The 20,942-nt window shown below is 35.9% G+C and overlaps 1 protein-coding gene and 1 long non-coding RNA gene across 5 annotated transcripts in view; both read right to left on the bottom strand.

Annotated features, from left to right (window-relative positions):
* Positions 1 to 20,942, bottom strand: part of LOC5567674 (zinc finger CCCH domain-containing protein 13) — a 483,331-nt gene that overhangs the window by 32,542 nt on the left and 429,847 nt on the right. For 3 of the 4 annotated variants that reach the window (XM_021853276.1, XM_021853278.1, XM_021853277.1), the window contains exon 6: positions 17,804 to 17,963. In XM_021853276.1, coding sequence (XP_021708968.1) covers positions 17,804 to 17,963 — 160 coding nt within the window. Of the gene's footprint in view, positions 1 to 17,803; positions 17,964 to 19,560; positions 19,834 to 20,942 lie in introns of those variants that run through there. The other variant, XM_021853280.1, reaches the window with a different exon arrangement.
* LOC110679180 lies at positions 12,415 to 13,026 on the bottom strand. Its single transcript, XR_002502283.1, has 3 exons — positions 12,884 to 13,026; positions 12,735 to 12,818; positions 12,415 to 12,507 (listed from the first exon to the last, which is right to left on the bottom strand). It is a non-coding gene; the product is annotated as an uncharacterized LOC110679180 (long non-coding RNA).

The raw sequence follows: 20,942 nt of genomic DNA, 5'->3' as shown, positions 1-20,942 counted from the left end.
GAAAATTTGACAGTTAACGTTAAATTTTCTGAACTTTCAAGAAAAAATGAGAACAAAAATAGCCCCTTTGGTCCCGAGGCCTTCAAAACACGAGTAAACGGAAACTATTGAGTTTTTCCATGTAAAAAACACAATTTTTGTGAAATTTTATATTTTTCCTGAAAAGTCAAAATCTCTAGCCTTCATTTTGTCCAAAAAGATTGAAAATCTGTCGAACGGTTCAAAAGTTATAATTATTTTATATATAAAAATTTTGCAAAATCGCGATTTTTCTGGTCACCCTATTTCGGAAATGGTCACCCTAATCAAAAAATCCAAAAATATGTGTATCCTTATTTCGGATAAGGAACAAAATAGCAAATTTTCATGGAATTCGGTGACCCACTAGATCGGTTTTTCATGGAATGGCTGTATGAATCATCGGTGATCTGGTTTTGAAGATATTTTGATGTTTCCTTGGGGGACCGACAATCTCCATACAAAATATCTTTGGCAGCCATTTCCCAAAGGAATCTGAAAAAATGGTGCAAAAATATCAAGAAACAAAAAAAATATAGCGGATTGATTTTTTTGCGGAGAAAAATGTAGCTGCTAGTAAACATTGATTTCATGAACATTCATTGTTGGGAATCTTATAGAACTTGAGTTGTTTTTAGAACTTTATAGCGAGTCGCAGCTTCAAAAAGGTTGGTAACCACTGCACTTAGCAATTCAAGAGCCCCCGATCATGTGAATTATATTATTTCGTAAAACTTGATCAAAAAATATCGGAAAACTTCCGAAGCAAGATCGTGAGACATTTTCTAAACGTTTTGTCTATTTTCTCGCAGCATCCAAAAATGTGTTGGGGAGTGTTGTTCCAAATATTTTGGAACGTCCATTCTAGCTTTCGTTGGAAACTTTGGAGAATTTTAAAATTTATTTGGAAATATTAGGAAACTTCTGGTGGGCATTTTAGGCAACTTCTTTCAAATGTTCTTGTAACTATTAGCTTAATTTGAACTTCAGGAAAAGTTTTATGATACGTCTTAGGAAGCTTGTTTTATGAGGTCTGGGTGAACCAACAATTTTCTCTGAAGGTTAAAGAAAACTTCATCCGAGAAGTTTTCTCTACTTTAGGAAAATCCTCGGAATGTTTAGGACACATCCTATGGAATGTTCGTAGAAACATTCCTTATGTTTTTATTTCCAGTCATTTTGGTTATATGCTTTGGAAAATTTTTGAAACTTCTTTCAAATAGGTGTTCTTTATGATCTTTAAAAAAATTCCTTCGGTTGTTTCGACAAAACATTTTCTGTTTGAATTATGAGCATTCAATGCACGTTCTATAAGCTTCCCCTCAAGACGGTTCAGAAAACTATTTCCTTAAAAATATTATTTGACCGTTTCGGACAATGGCCTTCAGTTTTAAAGTACTTTTTATTCCTCCAGCAACCTTGTCCGAACGATTCGAAAATATGGAAACATTCATCTAGATGTATCAGAAACCCATTTTTGGACAGTTTGGAAAACAAGCTCTGGAGATACCGAAAACTTCATCAAGACGTTTCGGAAAAGTTCTGTCGCATGTCCTAGGTAACTTCCGGGATACCTGTCTCTGGCAATGCGGAAAACTTCCTGCGAATAAACTCAAGGCACATTTTTTTCCTTTTCCAGATGGGTTTAAAAATTGAATTTAGATAAGTCGGGATACATTACGCACACCCTTAAAGAGGTGTTTTTGGTCGTTAGGTGCAACACATTTTGGGAAATTTTGCCAGTCTTTTTGAACGTTTTAATAACTTTCTCTTGGCATTTCATTGAACTTGCTCTGTATTTTTCTTCATTACAAACGTTTTGAGTATCTTTTTCCATACGTTCTGTGGAACTTCAATCACTCAATGTGGAAATTTAATTCAATTTCAAAGTATTATTCTAAATGATTTGGGCAACAGTCTTTGAAAGCATAGAAATTCTCCCACCATTAGTTTTTGTCAAACGTTTCAAAATTTGCATAAAATGTTCAAAAATTTCACAAAAGATATCTCTGAGATTTAACTTTTTCAACAAGTAATTTTCGGTAAAGAAACGCCAAGAAACAGCCAACGGAAGTTATGGGAAGTTCTAAATTGAAAGTGATTCAGAAGCTCTCGTTCAATTATTCCGCATGTTTTAGGCAACAAGCTTCAGAGATTTTGAAAATTACAATTTGGGGAATTTTTTTCTGAATTATTTTAAAACTTCCACTGAATGTTTCGTGGAACTTCCTCTGAAAGTATTGAGACATTTTTAAAAAATGTTTCAGAAAAATTCCCATCAGAATTTTGAAGAACTATTTTCGGATGTTTCAAATTGATTTTGGTGGCGTTCCAATTCTTTTGAGAAAAAGCCTTGATATTGAAAAGGTTTATCTAGTTGGGTTTGGGGCAGGTTTCAAGATATACTTCAAATGATTCAAAAACTTTCTCCTCGAATTTTGGAAAACTGTTTTTCTCTAGATTTTTCTTAAGTGTCGGAAAACTTCTTGGTAAATTTGAAAAAAATTCCTTATACTATTTTGGGATCCGGACGGTCTAAGAATATTGTACCAGAATTTGAAGTCGTTTGGGAGAATTTTTTTTTTTTATTATCTCTATTAGTATCATTCCAAACATTACATTCATTTCTTATATCTAGGTGTTCTGTGTTATTAGACAACACTATCATCCTAATTTGGTAAAACAAATTTAAGATTTAATTAACATTTTGTTAACAACATATTACATTTCATTTGCCGTAGCAGTTCAGTTTTTTTACAGGTGAGTTGATTTCACCTGCTTATAAGAGAAAAAAAAACGTTTTTAATATACTTAACCTAACTTAACCTAAACATATAACGCATTAATCGTGGCAATAGAAGATTGTAACGATTTTTGCCTGAAATTATTAATGATTGTATTTGACATTTGTTCCAATGTTTCAACATTGGATATTCTATGTAACTCATTGGTACTATACCAGGGAGGAAGCCTCAGAATCATTTTCAAAATTTTATTTTGAATTCTCTGCAGAGCTTTCTTCCTGGTATTACAACAGCTAGTCCATATTGGTACAGCATACAACATGGCTGGCCTGAAAATTTGTTTGAATATCAAAAGCTTGTTCTTAAGACAAAGTATTGATTTTCTATTAATAAGGGGATAGAGACATTTTACATATTTATTACATTTGGCTTGAATGCCCTCAATGTGATTTTTGAAAGTTAAATTCTTATCTAGCATGAGCCCTAGATACTTAACTTCATCTGACCAATTTATTGGAACCCCTCTCATCGTGACAACATGTCTACTTGAAGGTTTCAAATAAAGAGCTTTTGGTTTATGTGGGAATATTATTAGTTGAGTTTTGGAAGCATTAGGAGAAATCTTCCATTTTTGCAAGTATGAAGAAAAAATATCCAAACTTTTTTGCAATCGACTACAGATGACACGCAGGCTTCGACCTTTGGCGGAGAGGCCTGTGTCATCCGCAAACAAATATTTTTGACATCCCTGAGGTAGCTCAGGTAAGTCAGATGTGAAAATATTGTATAATATTGGTCCCAAAATGCTGCCTTGGGGAACACCAGCTCTTACAGGAAGTCTTTCAGATCTGGAGTTCTGATAATTAACCTGAAGTGTACGATTTGACAGATAACTTTGAATTATTCTAACAATGTATGTTGGAAAATTAAAGTTTTTAAATTTTACAATCAAACCTTCATGCCAAACACTGTCGAATGCTTTTTCTATGTCTAGAAGAGCAAGACCAGTAGAGTAGCCTTCAGATTTGTTGGAACGGATCAAATTTGTTACACGTAAAAGTTGATGAGTGGTCGAATGTCCATGGCGGAATCCGAACTGTTCATTGGCAAAAAATGAATTTTCGTTGATGTGGGCCATCATTCTGTTCAAAATAACCTTTTCAAAAAGTTTACTGATGGAGGAAAGCAAACTGATTGGACGATAGCTAGAAGCTTCTGCAGGATTTTTGTCTGGTTTTAAAATTGGAACAACCTTAGCATTTTTCCATTTGTCAGGAAAATATGCTAATTGAAAACATTTGTTAAATATATCAACTAAAAATGATAAGCTACTTTCTGGAAGTTTCTTGATGAGGATGTAGAAAATTCCATTATCGCCAGGAGCTTTCATGTTTTTGAATTTTTTAATAATAGTTCTCACTTCTTCCAAATCAGTCTCCCAGGCATTTTCGAAAACGTTCTCTTGATTGAGAATATTTTCGAACTCCTGCGTAACTTCATTTTCAATTGGACTAGTAAGTCCTAAATTAAAATTGTGCGCACTTTCAAACTGCATAGCAAGTTTTTGAGCTTTTTCGCAATTAGTTAGTAATAATTTGTTTTCCTCTTTCAATGCCGGTATTGGCTTCTGAGGTTTTTTCAAGATTTTAGATAATTTCCAAAAGGGTTTAGAGCCAGGGTTCAATTGAGAAATTTTATTTTCAAAATTTTTGTTTCTTAATTGAGCAAAACGTTTCTTGATTTCTTTCTGCAAATCCTGCCATATAATTTTCATAGCAGGATCGCGAGTGCGTTGAAATTGCCTTCTCCTCACGTTTTTAAGACGGATCAAAAGTTTAAGATCATCGTCTATAATCACGGATTCAAATTTTACTTCACATTTTGGAATCGCAATGCTCCGGGCTTCAACAATGGAATTTGTTAAAGTTTCAAGAGCATTGTCAATATCAAGTTTAGTTTCTAAAGAAATGTTAACATCAAGATTAGAGTCAGCATACGTTGTATATATATTCCAGTCAGCTCGTAAATAATTGAAAGTGGAGCTGATAGGATTGAGAATCGCTTCTTGGGATATTTGAAATGTAACAGGGACATGATCAGAATCAAAATCAGCATGAGTAATCAGTTGGCTACAAAGATGACTAGAGTCGGTTAAGACCAAATCAATCGTAGATGGATTTCTAGAAGAGGAAAAACATGTGGGGCTATCAGGGTATTGAATTGAGAAATATCCTGAAGAGCACTCATCAAATAAAATTCTGCCGTTGGAATTACTTTGAGAATTATTCCATGACCGATGTTTGGCATTAAAGTCACCAATGACAAACAATTTTGACTTATTGCGAGTCAATTTACGCAAGTCAGTTTGGAGCAAATTAACTTGCTGCCCAGAGCATTGAAAAGGCAAATAGGCAGCTATGAAAGTATATTTACCAAACTGTGTTTCAACAGAAACACCTGAAGTTTCAAAAACTTTAGTTTCAAATGATGAAAACAGTTGATGTTTTATACGCCTATGAATGATGATTGCAACACCCCCACATGCCCCATCAAGTCGATCATTACGATAAACAAAAAAGTTAGGATCTCTTTTGAGTTTAGATCCAGGTTTTAAATACGTTTCGGTAATAACTGCTATATGCACGTTATTAACCGTAAGAAAATTAAACAGCTCGTCCTCTTTACCATTCAGAGAACGAGCATTCCAATTTAAAATATTTAAATTATTATTTGGATCCATTAGAAAAACGTAATCCAATAACAATTTGATTTGTAAATTTTACACCTACTTGGACTGCTTCAGTCATAGTGGTGGCTTTGAACATTGCATCAATCATTAGATTCAATTGTTCAGTTAGAAAATTAAAATCAGAGGCAGACATATCATCTGATGATTTCCTATTGGAATTTTCGGTAGACGAAGAAGCGGGGTAGGAGTTACCTGTGGCGGTAGGGTTTTTTCCATTTGATTTGAAACAAGTAGAATGGGTACTCATGGAACGAATAGGGGAAGAGTTCAAATTACCTGCTACGATATCGGCAAAGGATTTACCGTGGGTAGTTACATTCGAAATTGAAAGATTCGAACGGCTACCCGACGGATTAAAATTTGTTTGTGAATGAGCATGATTATGATCTTCCTGATGGGTATGATTCATGATCAAGCAATCGTTAACTGAAAAATGAGCATTGTTCGATACTCTACCAGGCAAATTCCGGAAATGACCGTTATCGTAACGGATATTATCTTTCATCTGTCTGGCACGAGCCTCAATGACCCTTTTGCGTGAAGGACAATTCCAAAAATTGGACTTATGGTTAGCCCCGCAATTACAGCATATGAACTTGGTGGTATCTTCCTTCACTGGACAGACGTCCTTGGCGTGAGAAGAACCTCCGCAAATCATGCATTTAGCATCCATGCGACAATTTTTTGTACCATGACCCCACTTTTGGCACCGACGGCACTGAGTGGGGTTCTGGTAATTTCCTCCAGGTTTCTGGAAATGTTCCCATGTCACACGGACATCAAACAAAAGTTTTGCTTTTTCTAAAGCTTTAATATTATTTAGTTCTTTTTTGTTAAAGTGAACTAAATAAAATTCTTGAGAAAGCCCTTTCCGAACAATGCCAGATTGAGTTCTCTTTTTCATAATGATTACTTGGACTGGGGAAAATCCAAGTAAATCATTTATTCCATTTTTGATCTCTTCAGGTGATTTATAGTCACTTGAGAGACCTTTCAAGACAACTTTGAACAAACGTTCAGTTTTGTCGTCATAAGTAAAAAATGTGTGCTTCTTCTATTCAAGATGTTTGAGAAGGAGTTCACGATCTTTAAGAGTTTCCGGCAAAACGCGACAGTCTCCTTTCTTTGCGATTTGGAAGGAAACCTTGATTCCCCTAATGGAGTTCAAGATCTCCTGCCTAAATCCCGCAAATTCGGAACAACTGACCACGATAGGCGGCACTCTTTGCTTCCTCACTTGAATCAAAGAGCCTGGGCTAGAGGCTGCTTCGATTTGGTGTTCGGAAAATTTGTCTAGAGCATCGAACTGATTGCTCATTTGCGGGGAAGCGTCCTTTCTTCCATTCTTGCCACGTGTAGTGACAGTTTTAAAACCCACTTTTTTGGAAGGAAGTAGTGAATTCAGAGATTCACCCTTCCTTTTGTTTGTTGTTGATACCATGTTTAGTTAATAAACGAAAGAAGACGTGACCTTCGAGAGGTTTTTTCCCTAGACGGTGTCCAAGAAGGATTACCACCGCTAGCTTTCGCCAACGGGTCCAACGAAAAATCGAAGGCACGGGTCCAAACAAGGATCGTAAAGGGATCAATAGTAGAAAAAATAGTACTGAAAAGTACTGTTTAAGTAGCACTGAAAAGTACCGTTTTTAATTTTAGCACTGAAAAGTACTGTTTGTGTAGCACTGAAAAGTACTGTTTTATTGCTTTAGGTAGTTTTTAAGAAAACTTCCAAGAGCAGAGAGAATTCGTGTACGCACAGCACGAAGGTACGATGCGCACTCATGGGAGAATTAATAAAAATGCATCTACAAGGTGTAGATGAACAATGAGAACAATGAGAACTTCATCCAGTATGGAGAAATGATTTCATTTCGGTCATTTTTCGAAACTTCTTTGTTGTAAAAGTGACCTTTCCGGAACTTTTAACTTCCACCTACAATACATTTTCCGGTCGATTCTTGATAATTCAATCCGAACGATTGAACAATCCGTCTTCAGACACTTTGGAAAATCTCCCCTGGGTGTTTTGGAAAGAAAGGCACACGTTTAAGCATACTTTTTTCGGCAGATTTAAGAAACATACATCGGACGTTTTGACAAATTTCTGACTCTCTATTTTTTCCAACTGAAACGAATTGTTTTTAATAAATTGTGGTCGACCTCCTCCTAATGTTTGCCCTGGTGCATTACGTATTACTCCTTCCGGAAGTATTTTGAATCTTTTCCCGAAAGTTTCAGTAAACGTCTTTCGATTGTTGTGAACATTTCTGCCATCATTCAATAACGTTATGGAAAACATACCTAGAGAGGTTTAGAAAAATTTATGCAAAAGTATCGATGAATTCTCTACAAGCTTAAGAAATGATTTCTCGCAGACATAATGGAGAATTTTACATCTTGATAAATTTCATTTCATTCGTTAACTTTTTCCGTGCTTTCAGACGTTTTGTAAACCTCCTCTGTGCTTAAAGTTTTGGAAGATATGCTCTAGTTTTTTGAATCAATTACGAAGGTCAAAAGTCTATAGGTCGGGGGGACAAAATATGTTGAGCACGATTGACCACCCGTTATTCCAAGATCATCTGTACTCACACAGGTACTGATGCTCTCATTACTACAACAAACAATAACGGCGCCAGCTGGGTCCGGATGCAGGTCAATTTAGGGTCGCGTGGAAATGTTGACGTGTTACTTTTTTAAGGAAGCCGTTGAGTCCTCTGCACTTTTATATGAAAACACTGGAAGTTCTGATATGGAAAAGGGTTGTTTAAGGGATTCGTTTTAGTAAACAGAAAACAAAATTGGAAATGAATAAATGAGCATGAGCATAGGAGAGCGATACTTCTTCACAACCACTCCTCGCGAAACGGACACGTATCCGATGCTCGCACCACAGTAACAGGATACAGAATACACAATCACACTCAGAATCAAACACCAGTCAACAAAACTAAAGAGGCAAAATGTCGCAGATCTTTCACGAATAAAAATCTTATCCCCGAATCATGAAATTCATAAATTGGTTAGGTCATAATATCAGGATCACAAATCATGGTACCTGTAGGCGAATTCCGGCACGTATTTTCTTCGAAGAGAAGCCATTTTTTTCCATTACTGACTAGCAAGAAAATTTTCTTTTCTTCGAAGAAAATACGCGCCGGAATTCGCTTACTGGAGTCATAATCATGATTCTTCATAAGCGTAACATCCAGTCAGTGTGAAAACACTAAGCGGTGCACTTTGTTTCAGCTCATTCATATCGATCACTCTTGATTCAACATTACGAAGTGGTTGAGTGGTAGAATACGTTGCTATCAATAGGAAGATTCTTGGCTCGAATCTCAGGGTATGCTATTTTTTGTTTATTTTTATTTTGTCGATCATAAACGGATGCGCGACTCAGCATTTTTGGCATTTGAATCATGATTCCGAGCAATCAGCAACAAAAACCTAACGCGTGTGTTGCGTTAAGGCAATCTGACTCATGATATCATAAGATGAAAACTCACTGGAATCATGATATCATGAGTTGGATTCTGATTTCTACCCGTGTTCAAAGAAATTAATAATTCCCACCATGCGAATCATTTTCGACATTTTGCTCTTTCGATCTTTTGTCCTTTCAGTGTTTCCTCTTTCGAAGCTTTGTCCGTAAACCGTTTTCCCGACTAGTCGGACGATCTCTTTCAGAGATTTTGGAATATTGTTTTTGTTTTTTTTTAAGGAAATAATATTTCAAAGCTTTATAAATTCATAATGGACGTTTCTAGAAAATAATACAATAATGTTTAAACATACTTTATCCGCACAACTTCATTCAGATTGTTTAAAAGACTTTCATCAGACGGTTTGGGAAGCCTCTTTCAGATGCTTATCGGTATAATTTGGTGGCATTAAAGAAAAATATTTTAGTTACCTTAATTTCCTCAAACATTTTAACGATATTCCACTCAATATTCAGGGACACAACACCTTCCAATTATATAGGAGAACTTTCACGTTTCGAAATCCGATTTCAAGCGGTTTTAGATTCTTCCAGTAACACATCCACCCCAGTATTGAACGAAATTTAAAATTCAGCCCCTATCAGGTGCCATCCATATCTCGTATGAAAAAAAATTACGTTATTAATATTTTTGTTTATGACTCGTTCAGTTTTGGGAGATGAAATAAATAATACTCACACGCCAAACTTGGGACGTACTAGTGCATTCCATTTTGAATTCATGGCTGGAAAAAAACAACACGGCAGCACATTTTTCCCATTTAACAAATGTGGGGCTGATAGCTGCACGTTAGCATTGAATCTGCTTCGCCAACGAGTGGAGTTATTTATATCGTTATTTTTGACGGGCTCTTTTAATCCTGGCAAGCCGATACCACTCCGGTAAATGGTTCTCCTAGAAGTGCACGCGAATGGTTATAAAGAATAAATAAATTTAATGACTTTATATCGTTGCTCATCCAAGCTCGCTTGGGTGGGCGCTGGGGAATCTGTGTCTGGTGTGGGTGATTGTAGGGACGATGGGATTTATTGTGGGCTTTCCGAAGGACTATAGATAGGACTAGAAATGGAATACTGACATTGAATTTAAAATCAATGATCAAATATATTTCACTAAATGAGGTGCAAAAATACTACGGTTTGGAACACATTGGCTAGCTTAGTCACGTCTTAGGTGATTTTTCTTCTCTCCAACGTGCTTGAATCTGAGTATGCACGTTGCATACTGTATAGTGTTTGCATTCCATTTTATCCATTTGTACCGCAAAGCAAGAATGGCTAGTTCAACTCAAGTTCAAACAGCTCCACTTTCAATTATTTACAAGTTGATTTTGGGTACAATTTTGGTCAGATTATGTGAAACAATACTTTTTAAGTTAAAATATAAAATTGAAAACTCTTTTATAATCATTCAATAGATGTGCTCAGAACAACATAAGTGTGTTTTGTTAAAAAAAAATCCTAATAATGATGATGTTATTTGTCGTGGCTTCATACAACACGAGCCAGCTGACTTCACGCAATATTAAAGCGTCGATAAGTCTGGATACCAGAGATCGTACAATCTTGAACCGATTCCTGCGGGGCTTTGTCGCGGTGCAGTCCCAATTGCTGTCCAGCAGCACCAATCAAGGCCTTCGAGATTCCACTCCGTCCAGCTCAGACAGATTTTTTCCGCTTATGCCAATAAACCTGGCAGGAGCTGCTCCCCGACAGCAATCATTAATATGCGAGACTGGCGAGGTGCGATAAGGCAAGAGGATTATGGACCAGAGACGTGATTTATATTTTAATTGGAGAAACTTGTTACCGATCGCGGTTGGGGTGCGTAGTGTGGTGGAGGCGACGGGCAGATAGAATGTGTACTGCTCCGACAAGCGACAAGGATAGTTAGTGGTCGACGAGAAGAATTCATGACTTGTAAGGCTCCCACAAACGGAGGCAATTATTTGCCACACATCTGTCTCAGTATCGCCACTTTTTTGCGTTTAGTTCACTACACTAGGGTGATGCGATTAATCTGCGGTTTTCTAAAAAAAAAACTTTTCGTTGATGCTTGTAGCGAATTAGTTATCGACTCATAATATATCAGACAGCTTAAGTAAACCTAAAAATTGTACGTGGATTCATTCAATGTGAACTTGAAAACATACATCATTGGGCTGCAAAAAAAAAATGCAAAGCTCATTCTTTGCAGGATCTTTGAAAGGTTTTTTTTTCGAAATATTTTACATATTTCTACCGAAAATTTATGATCATTGAGTTATTATTTTCAAGATTCTCAACAATACAGTCATTGGGCCATAAAAGTAACTTTGGGCTAACATTTTTACAGTTTACTTATACTAAATTAATTGAAACAATGTGTCAAGCTTTAAAAATACGTTATAAATAGCCGCTAGACCCAATATCACCCCGCACGGTGGTATGTTGATTGATTTCAGACAATATTCTTGATAGAATTCTTTATCGGGTCTTCGGTAAATATCTCACGAGATATTCATGGAATTATAAGCGCAACTATGTGACATATGTCTTCTAAGATCATCTTTCTACTCTGAGATTTAAACAAGCATGCTTTGAACTCATCAGAATTTGCAGGATCGTTTTGAATCCTGATTTATTTCGATTCCAGTGAGCGGGATTCGATCTGGGATTGAATCGCAGGATGAATTGTCATTCTCTTTCAGCGCGGTGGTGTAAAAAAGTTAGATGTGTTGATGTATTTTTTGTCATGAAGAAAAATATTCTCCTACGTACTCCCTCCCCAGCAACTCTAGCTTGTTTCGGATAGGAATAGATAATCTGTGATTATTCCTCATGGCAAAAGCGAAAGTGAAAAATGAACTCCCCAGCTATCCTTTGTATCAACATGCCATTATTGAGTTTTGCATGGAAATTCAAATGACCACTTGTCAAGGAAATTTTGATCAAAAATGTCAAATATCTGCTGTCTGGAGAGATTGATCCTAACAGTACAACTAAATTGCGCACGCCGGTAAAATGTTCTTTTTTCCAATTTTTGTGTTCGTTCTCATCCATTTCGCGGCTTTCAAACTTCAATCTCCTTGTAGTTAATTTTATTTTTGCAGAATAACAAACTTTAAATGGCACACATGATATTCAAAACAACCATCTCCTGTAAACTGTTATTAAAACGAAAAACAATTCCTCTATGTTTTAGTTTCTGAAACAAGCCTAAAATTTAATTAAAAAGATTCGTAACAAATAGTTTAAAATAGGGCCAACGCGCCGAGAGGGAAGTTGATGAAATCATTATGTACAAATAAAAACTATTTCTACTTAAATTTACATATTTTTATTTTACTTTTATAATAGTTACATTCGTTAATAAATTCACTAACATCTGAGAACTGGTGAAGTTCAATTCGTTTTTACTTCGAGTATATTCTTAATATAATAGGGGATTCCAACTGTACTGCCAGTCCGAATGTTAAGCTTCATAGGCTTCAGTTTGATAGTTTTGAACACTGTAAAAGAGGAATTGACGTTTTTAAGGTGATTATAAAAAGAAGCCAAACTTTGCATTTTCAAGTGCACAAGACTGGAGAATCTGACAACAGTTCGCATTGAAAATCAATCAAATTACTTGCTTGCTGGTGGTGACCAATGGGATAAATTTTCATAGCGGAGCTCAGTATGGTTCTCAAGTCTTGTGCTCTTGAAAATTTGAGGTATGGCTTCGTTCTATAATCACCTTAAATCGCTGCAACTATGAATATGGCAGATTTAAAAAACTTCACCCACAAACTAATGCCATTGGACAGTCACGGAGTAGCAGCTGCGGTAATAATGGAAGAAAGTGAGCATAATAACTATCAGAATCCTGCGAGAAGAAATACAAACTTTTTCAAGCGGATCAAAAGTATGCGTCCTGTCAAAAGTATTCTTCACCCATGTTCGGTTATTATCAAGGTTAACTTGATTTATTTTAATAATTCTTATCAATCAAGGATCGAATCAAGGTATTTAAAAGGGAGGTAGTTCAATGTGTCAAATAGGGCATTCCGCCATATTGGAAAACAATCAGACAGCTGGCTGGTTTGCTATGCTTTATCAGGTCAGCAAGCCTTGAGATCCTAGCAACGCGTTTCCCCTTAAACCACTTTGCTGTGTTTCCTGTCAATCAACCGCTGTTTGAGAATTCTGTTTTCGAATTACTTCTTTAAATTATTCAGTGCTGATCATACATTTTCATTACAAGAAGCTGGCAAGGTGATGCAATTAAAGACCTTAATATGCAATGTAATTATTTCTCTAAGTAACATGATGTGAAAACAGTTGTGGCACAATAGTACACCTATGTCCATTGCAGTAACTGTAATCACCGGTTGTATGAGATTTTCTATATCAATGGAACTGTTGTGCGAGTATGGGCAGTGTATGTACGGTTACATACTATAAAAATATTAAAACTTCATGATACATTTTTGCACATTACAACTGTTGAAATTCATGCAAGTGGGTAGAATTGAATTTTGTACACATAATACACTATATTTTGTAGTTTTTTTTCTGGTATAACAAAAACATTTAGATAATCTGCAAATAAAAATTAGTGTTGACGAATATAGAAAATTGTTACTGGATCAACTCCAAAATCAGACACCATTTCAGCTACTTTCATGCTCTATTTTGTCTGTCACCGTTGCAAGAAACAGTCTGAAAAGAAGAATATAATTTAGTTACCAATCATAACCACCTCCATAGCTCAAATCTTCTCAATTCGAAATAAAACCGAGTAAAGCACAGTGGACAATTGATGTCTCAAACAAGCTGACATTTCCCATTTCACATCAGATTAGCAGCAACAGAATTAGTCCATGTAGGTCCTTTTTGAGTATGAATTCTCTTTCAATGCACAATCACTACATTCTAGAACTAGATAATTGGAATAAGAAGTGGATTTAAATCAGAAAATACGCTTACCAACCTTCCTACTTGGAATTTGTCTTTGTTTTTGAAAACAAAATAAAATAATATTTGTGCCATGGAAACGGGATCAATCAGCGGAGGGGAAAGGAAGTAGCCAGCTAGCTAACCCACCAGCTGTCATTTTCTACTAGAGTTTCCAATTTTCCCGGGAATTGACTTCCCGGGAAACGGGAAATAAAATTGTCATTTCCCGGGAATTCCCGGGATCCCGGGAAATTGTTAAAACGTATAAACTGCTTATTTGATGGATTTTTTTCTAATAATTTATATTTTATGTATATCAATTCAAATTTTAAAATTGTTTGAAAATCCAATCTCCCATATGCTTCTTACCATCCTTACCATAAAAATAGTGTTCTGTGAAATTTTCAGCTTTCTAGGTGGTGATTTAAAGGTGGCCCAAAGACAATGTAGGTTTATATGGAAATTACTATGGAGAAATTTTGAGAAATACTCCAAACACGTTAGTACAGTAATGTAAGCACAAACTTATCATCCCATAGCAAAAACTCATTCTTCAAGCCTTAATGAAGGATGTTGCTAAACACACAAATCCCTTTTGAGCTAATTTTGTTTACGATTTTTGAAGATGTTTGCAGGGCTTTAATCCCATATTATGGTAAATAATAGCAAACAAACTCAAGAATATTTCTTCTGCTATCCGTCGGATTGAATTTCTCTCGTCAGCAAATATCTTTATTATGGTTTGAAGAATGAGTTTTTACTATGGGATGATAAGTTTGTACTTACATTACAGTACTAGCGTGTTTGGAACATATCTCAAAATTTCTTCATAGTAATTTCCATATAAACCTACATTGTCCTTGGGCCACCTTTAAATCACCACCTAGAAAGCTGAAAATTTCACAGAACACTATTTTTATAGTAAGGGTAGTGAGGAACAAATGGGAGATTGGAATCTCGAACATTTTTAAATTTTGAACCGCCCTAATATTATATTTTAGCTCATTGCATTTGTACGATTGTTTTTCTCTTTTGTTTTGTGAGTAATTTATTTACGGTATTGAACAAAACATTTGCTTTTTCGATCTTCCATACAAAATAATCAATTTCAGAGTATTGGATCTGAGTCATTTATGGACCGATTTGAATGAAATTTTTACAGTGCTTCAGAAATAACTTGAATTTTAACATACATTTTTGAGTGATTTTTCCAACCACGGGTTTAAAAGCAATAATGGTATATCTGAAGTGATTTTTTTGACGATTTTTTATAATTGACATAACTTAGCATATTGAAGAAATACCTTTATCTTCAGCAAAGTTGTAGATTTTGACGAGACGAACAATTTTTCTGAAAACAGTTTTTTGTAGGGCCATTGGATTTTCAGATAAACAGTTTCGAATTTTCCGACGAAAATTACTCTTTAGCAAAATCGTTATTACTTTTAAACTCGTGATTGGAAAAATCATTGAAATATATATTTCGAAATTTAAGTTATGCCTAATGTCTTGTAAAAATTTGATTTAAATCGGTCCATGAGTAACTGAGATCTAGCTTACCAAAGTTGACCATTTTGTATGGAAAATCGAAAAAGTTGCAAATGTTATGTCCAATACTGTATGTTTCTCCTAAAGAATGTTGGCATTGTTTTTTGCTAGGCTTTATAACCAAAAAATAATAAAATTAAGTAAAATTATTTGTGGAGGTCATTTTAACCCAATCGTATGAAGTTATAATATTTGCAAACATTTAATACATCTTTTCAACACTAGAATAAAAAAAAAACAAACAAATAGAAACCTTGAAAGCTTTATAACCCTACTCAAATCATGAAATAGATTCATCAAAAGTTTCTTTATATTGTATTGCAAACTTGTACTGCCAAGCAGTAGGCTGTGAAATAAGCCATACAAAAATCACCTACAAAATGTCAGTGAAATGCATCCCGATTTGTTCCTTTTTTTCGGTTGATTTTACTCAAAATTTTAATTCACAAACACGTCGCATCTCTAGTGAGGACATTGTTTGATATGATATGAAAAGTAAATTGTGCGATGCTTTTATTTGAAAATAAATGGTCAATTCTGTATTTAAATAGAGCCTCCCGGGAACCCGGGAATCCCGGGAAACAGAAAATCATTTCCCGGGAAACGGGAATCCCGGGAAATCTCATTTCCCGGGAAATGTTCCCGGGATTGGAAACTCTATTTTCTACCCCCTCGCTGCTTATCATTCCCCGCATCCACTGACTGCTTAGATTAATGTACCTTTCTATAAATACCTTGGATCGAATCCTAGGATTCAATCCTCTCATACACGACGCATGATTCAATGCATGCCTGGATTGGAATATAATGAGCGCACGCAATCGATCTTGATCTGTGGTTTTTGAATCTCAGCAGCTCTTGGAGTGAGATTTTTTGAAGACTGTGTGACAAAGGTGTCTAACTTACATGTAAATTAACCCCCAAATCACAATTAAGTATTAAATTTGACAACCAACTAGTGTGCAACCAATACTTTGTTGCCTTTGTTAATGCATTTTTCTAGCATTGTTGCTCTGATTTTAAAGAAAATCAGTTAAAGGACACACGATCGCTATGGCATTTAAAATGTGACACAACTTTACGTTATTCGGCTCGATTCTTTTGTGCATCCAAAAGGTGTAAAATAACATAATTTATGGAAGTTTGTATGAGATGTATCACTAGTTATTTTTAACATTATAACAAAAAGGCTCCCAATTTCAAGACTTTAAAAAGCATGTAATGTAATATTTTTAGGTGTAGAATGAAAAATAAACTCTATGTGTAATGCTTTTCAATATGATGTAGTCTTCTTATTTTTATCTATGGAAGCATGTTTAAAATCATTAAAAAGCCATACAATATACAAATCTCGAACAATTTCTGTATTATTTGAAGTGAAACTCAATTTTATGAAGAGCAATTGAACCACCTTGACATTTATAAAATTAGTTTTGAATAGAGCCAGATATTTTGTTTTCATCCTGTTAAAAGTTTGTTCACTTCACTCTAAGTATAACCCCTCTTCGCTCTGCAAACGAATGTAGAGCTGCTCCTAACCCTTATCTTTACCCTACAAATTAACGTAGCTTATAGATTGTCCTTGTAGCAACATTACAAAATTATTGAAAATATACTTTCAATATACGATGTAACGAAATTAATTTTATTGTTATAACACACAATATAAGCAAAATCACGTTCCCTCACTTTTCAAGGCCCTTTCGCCATAACCAGCTCTCTACCAAAGTAGCATATTTACTCTCACTCCTTCGACATAGCTTTCAGCTTAAAGGGATTCCACAAACTGGTTTACGACCTTCTCGCCTCATATATAAAACAGGATTAATCAATAATGCTACCCTAGAATTCATACCGATAAGTGTAGTAGATACAATATAAGCACAGCCACCAACCATCCAGGCAACCTTAATAACCGCAAACACAATTTAAGAGCTGCCTTTATAGACACATACTGAACGGACGATTACCGATTACAATAATTTGTTATAGGTACCGTAATCCAGGAGCAAATTGATCACAGGGGCGAATTCGATCACGTTGATACCAAATAGCGATTCCGTCCAAGGATGCTGAATGCCTATTTGGCTGATGATTATTTTAAACTATTTCATATGTAAGATCTGTAATTTTCTGATTCAGGGGACTCAGATTAAGTAGATTAGGATTTTTTTTTCACTCTAAAACCTGTTTTGTTATTATTTTGTCAAGGTTAGGATGAAAATATCATAATTCGTAAAGACAGCATAACAAAAATTTGTAAAACAGTGATCAATTTGCCCCCGGTTTACGATACCGAACCGCACACACAACACTTACCGATATCGATGGTTCCCCCTTGCTGGGCATTGACGGCAATTTTGGCCAGGGCTTCATTAAACAGATTGGACGCTGCCGAGGCTCCGTGCAGGGCCTTCAGATACGCCTTACCGGCACTGATCAACTGCCGCGCTCCAGGGTTGAATTTCTCGAGGATGTTCTGTTGGAAAGAGACGAAGAAGAAGAATACATCAGTACGAGTCTGGTGCTTAAAGCTTAATGTGGTGCTTAAGACAACATCAATTATGATGCAATCACGATGAATAAGTAAACATACACAACAGGCCGCGCCGTGAGCTTTTGGCGGCTCCGACTGAAGTTGATCGTTAAAACTGCAATATCCTGCTTGCTCGTCGAATTATACCAGGGAGCTGCGGCGGTGGTATGCTTAAGGTTACCATGGCCCAGGTGCTGTCACGGTGAGCGTCACCACCATCATCATCATCGTCGTCATCACAGACGTAGCCAGGAACGCCCTTAAGGCTCAAGAATCCATCATTCAATCATCAACAATCATCGAAAACTAAAAACAAGTTTTTTCGTTCAAACTCAAAGAAATCCACATGAAAATCTATCATTGAATTATAGATAGAAAGTACAATGCAATGATAGATTTTCATGAACATTGCTTCGATTTTGAGCGATTTTGGTTTGGAAAATTTGAAAAACGATGATGATTATTTTCCCCTTAAAAGCGATTAATTTTTAGTTTCCAAATTGTTTCCATGCGTTTAGTTTAAACATGAAACATAATCAGGCTCGGTTCTGAGAGATGCAATGCAACAATTTCGTAAAAGGGCCCCTGAACGTTCAAAATTTAAAATAAAATGATAATGTGAAGCTTGAAATACATTCTTAATGTAGCATGTAGCTATCGTCAATTTGTGGTATCTGAAACTCAGGTGTTGGTAAACTATTATCCTCCATTTTGTTTTGGCAAAATTATGGAAGTGATGTAAAAATCTAAAACATTTTCTCGAATTTGTTTCTAAAATCTTTTGGAACTTCAGATAAAATAATCACATTTGTTGTCTTTGCAGGGTACAACAAAAGCTGTTAGACACTGTTAGAGTCCTAGAGTTTATTGATAAACCTAAACTGAACCAAAAGCAAACTGAATTTCTGAAATCATGTAATAACATCACCACATAAGACTGAAAGCCAAAATAGCATAACAACAGTCACATGCATCAAGAAAGATCACCCTGATGAATTTTTTTATTCCTTTCAGAAATATTCCAAAGTTTACCGGGATTTTGAAGTTTGTTGTGGTTGTAGTTCATAGTATTTTCATATGGCGTACGTCTTTCGTGTAAAGATGATATACGTTTTCAATAGTATTTCCTTAAATCCAAAACAAAAAGGAAATCTGGAAACTTCTCGCGTTTAGTATCATAACGGAGTATCTGTTGTGATTATTTTCCTCTTTCACTAAGAACTTGACCAGGCCAATGTTTGTGATCGTAACTATATTGTAGAATTCAATGAAAATTGGCAGAACTTTATGTAATAACCCAAAGAGAAAATGGAAATGAAGGAAATCGATCATTCAAGTTCAAAAAACGGGATACAATAAAAAAAAACTAGAAATTTATCAATTTCGACTAAATATTTCATGCCAACACTTCCGAGGACTGACATGAAAAAATTGACTTTTTAGTATAACTCTGTCTGAAACAGTTCGGATCAAGTCGGCAGCATTAACGATTTTTGTAAGCCAGCCTTTTTTATTCGGCTGATCAAAAATTTAAGTTTACCTTCGAAATTTGGCTTTCTTTCGCTCTTCCTAACCAATGCTACGTCGCTCACACAAATTCAGTTCTTCGGCAGTTCTATTCACAATGAAAAGGCTGTATTCATGTTAAACGTCGTGTGTCCATCTTCCCTTTTGTCGTATCGGTTATTGTCTCTTTTACTAACTATTTGCCAGTTTCATCTAATCTCTAACTGTGGTTGATATGTCTTCAGTAACTTAACGTTAACGACCGCTTCATCAATCTTCATACTTAGTCGATACCTACTATCTTTTTCTCACAAACTTATACTTAAAATCATGAGCTAATTCCGCTTTCCACTTATAACTTCCCACTCAATTGTAGGTATTTTCCTCACCTCTTTTAGCTTTTATTTATTTTCTGATTACCTCTCAAGTTTGTATCGCATTCGTCATTTCTCCTCTTTTATTCTCACCCTTCAACCCTGTCAACGGGCGCTCACTTCTCACGCCTCATCGACGCGGCAGTGCTGTCAGAACAAGTATTGTTGAATTATTGATACAGCCTTTGATCACGTAAAGCTGGAAATGGCACTGATCTACAGAGAAACATTTTAGACGTTAACTAAAGCACTTGATAATAAAAAAAAGACACTACACGTTAATGCTTCCAGTGGGCTATTTGCCCCTTGAAGGAAGCACCACACTAGACAACGGACTAGCATGCAACGCCCAGTGGCACAGTCGGAAAACATTTCTTTCGAAAAGTTTTTCAGCCTGAGGCGGGAATGGAACCCATACTCCGTAGCACGATGCGGCTAAATGCCTCGGTGACACTAACCGCACGGCTACGAAGCCCACAAATTTTGGTTTTAAAGAGAACAATTTGAAAAGTGAAAGATATTTAATTTTATTTATATTTTCAGCAAACGATCCATACAAAATTTAAATTATGTTCGCCAACTTGAGGCATGAAAATATGCGCTAAGTGTAATTTTCCGGGCCCCTTTTATAAGTGAACGTTTTGGACTGGGCCTGTGAGGAAAAACCCCGCCTTTATAACATGTCCTCAGCCGTTTACTGACGGAATTTATTTGTCAGCTTTTCTAGAGTTGACGTGTCCGCTCGGAATCGTGAAGTACGACGGACTATTTGAGTCAGCCAGACAGCTTACTCACAAATAAAGTGACCCTTCCCCAAGAAGGTCTCAAGCCAGGCAACGCAATCTCTGTTGGGTGGTTTCCTTTCGGATTGGCGCATAAGCCATTCAATTTCAAACGTGAGCTCGACAAGCTGGCAGGTTTCGCTTTGAAAGGTACAAAGAATTACTTCATGTATTTTGGCAAAGATTCTCCACTTTTCCCGAAAAAAATGTATAAAGCTTTCGATCAAGAATACCATTAATTAATTACTAGTGGAAAATAT

Source organism: Aedes aegypti, chromosome 3 (assembly GCF_002204515.2).
Source record: "Aedes aegypti strain LVP_AGWG chromosome 3, AaegL5.0 Primary Assembly, whole genome shotgun sequence".
Taxonomy (NCBI): domain Eukaryota; kingdom Metazoa; phylum Arthropoda; class Insecta; order Diptera; family Culicidae; genus Aedes; species Aedes aegypti.
Note: the sequence above shows the minus strand (reverse complement) of the source record. Positions and strands in the feature narration are given on the sequence as shown.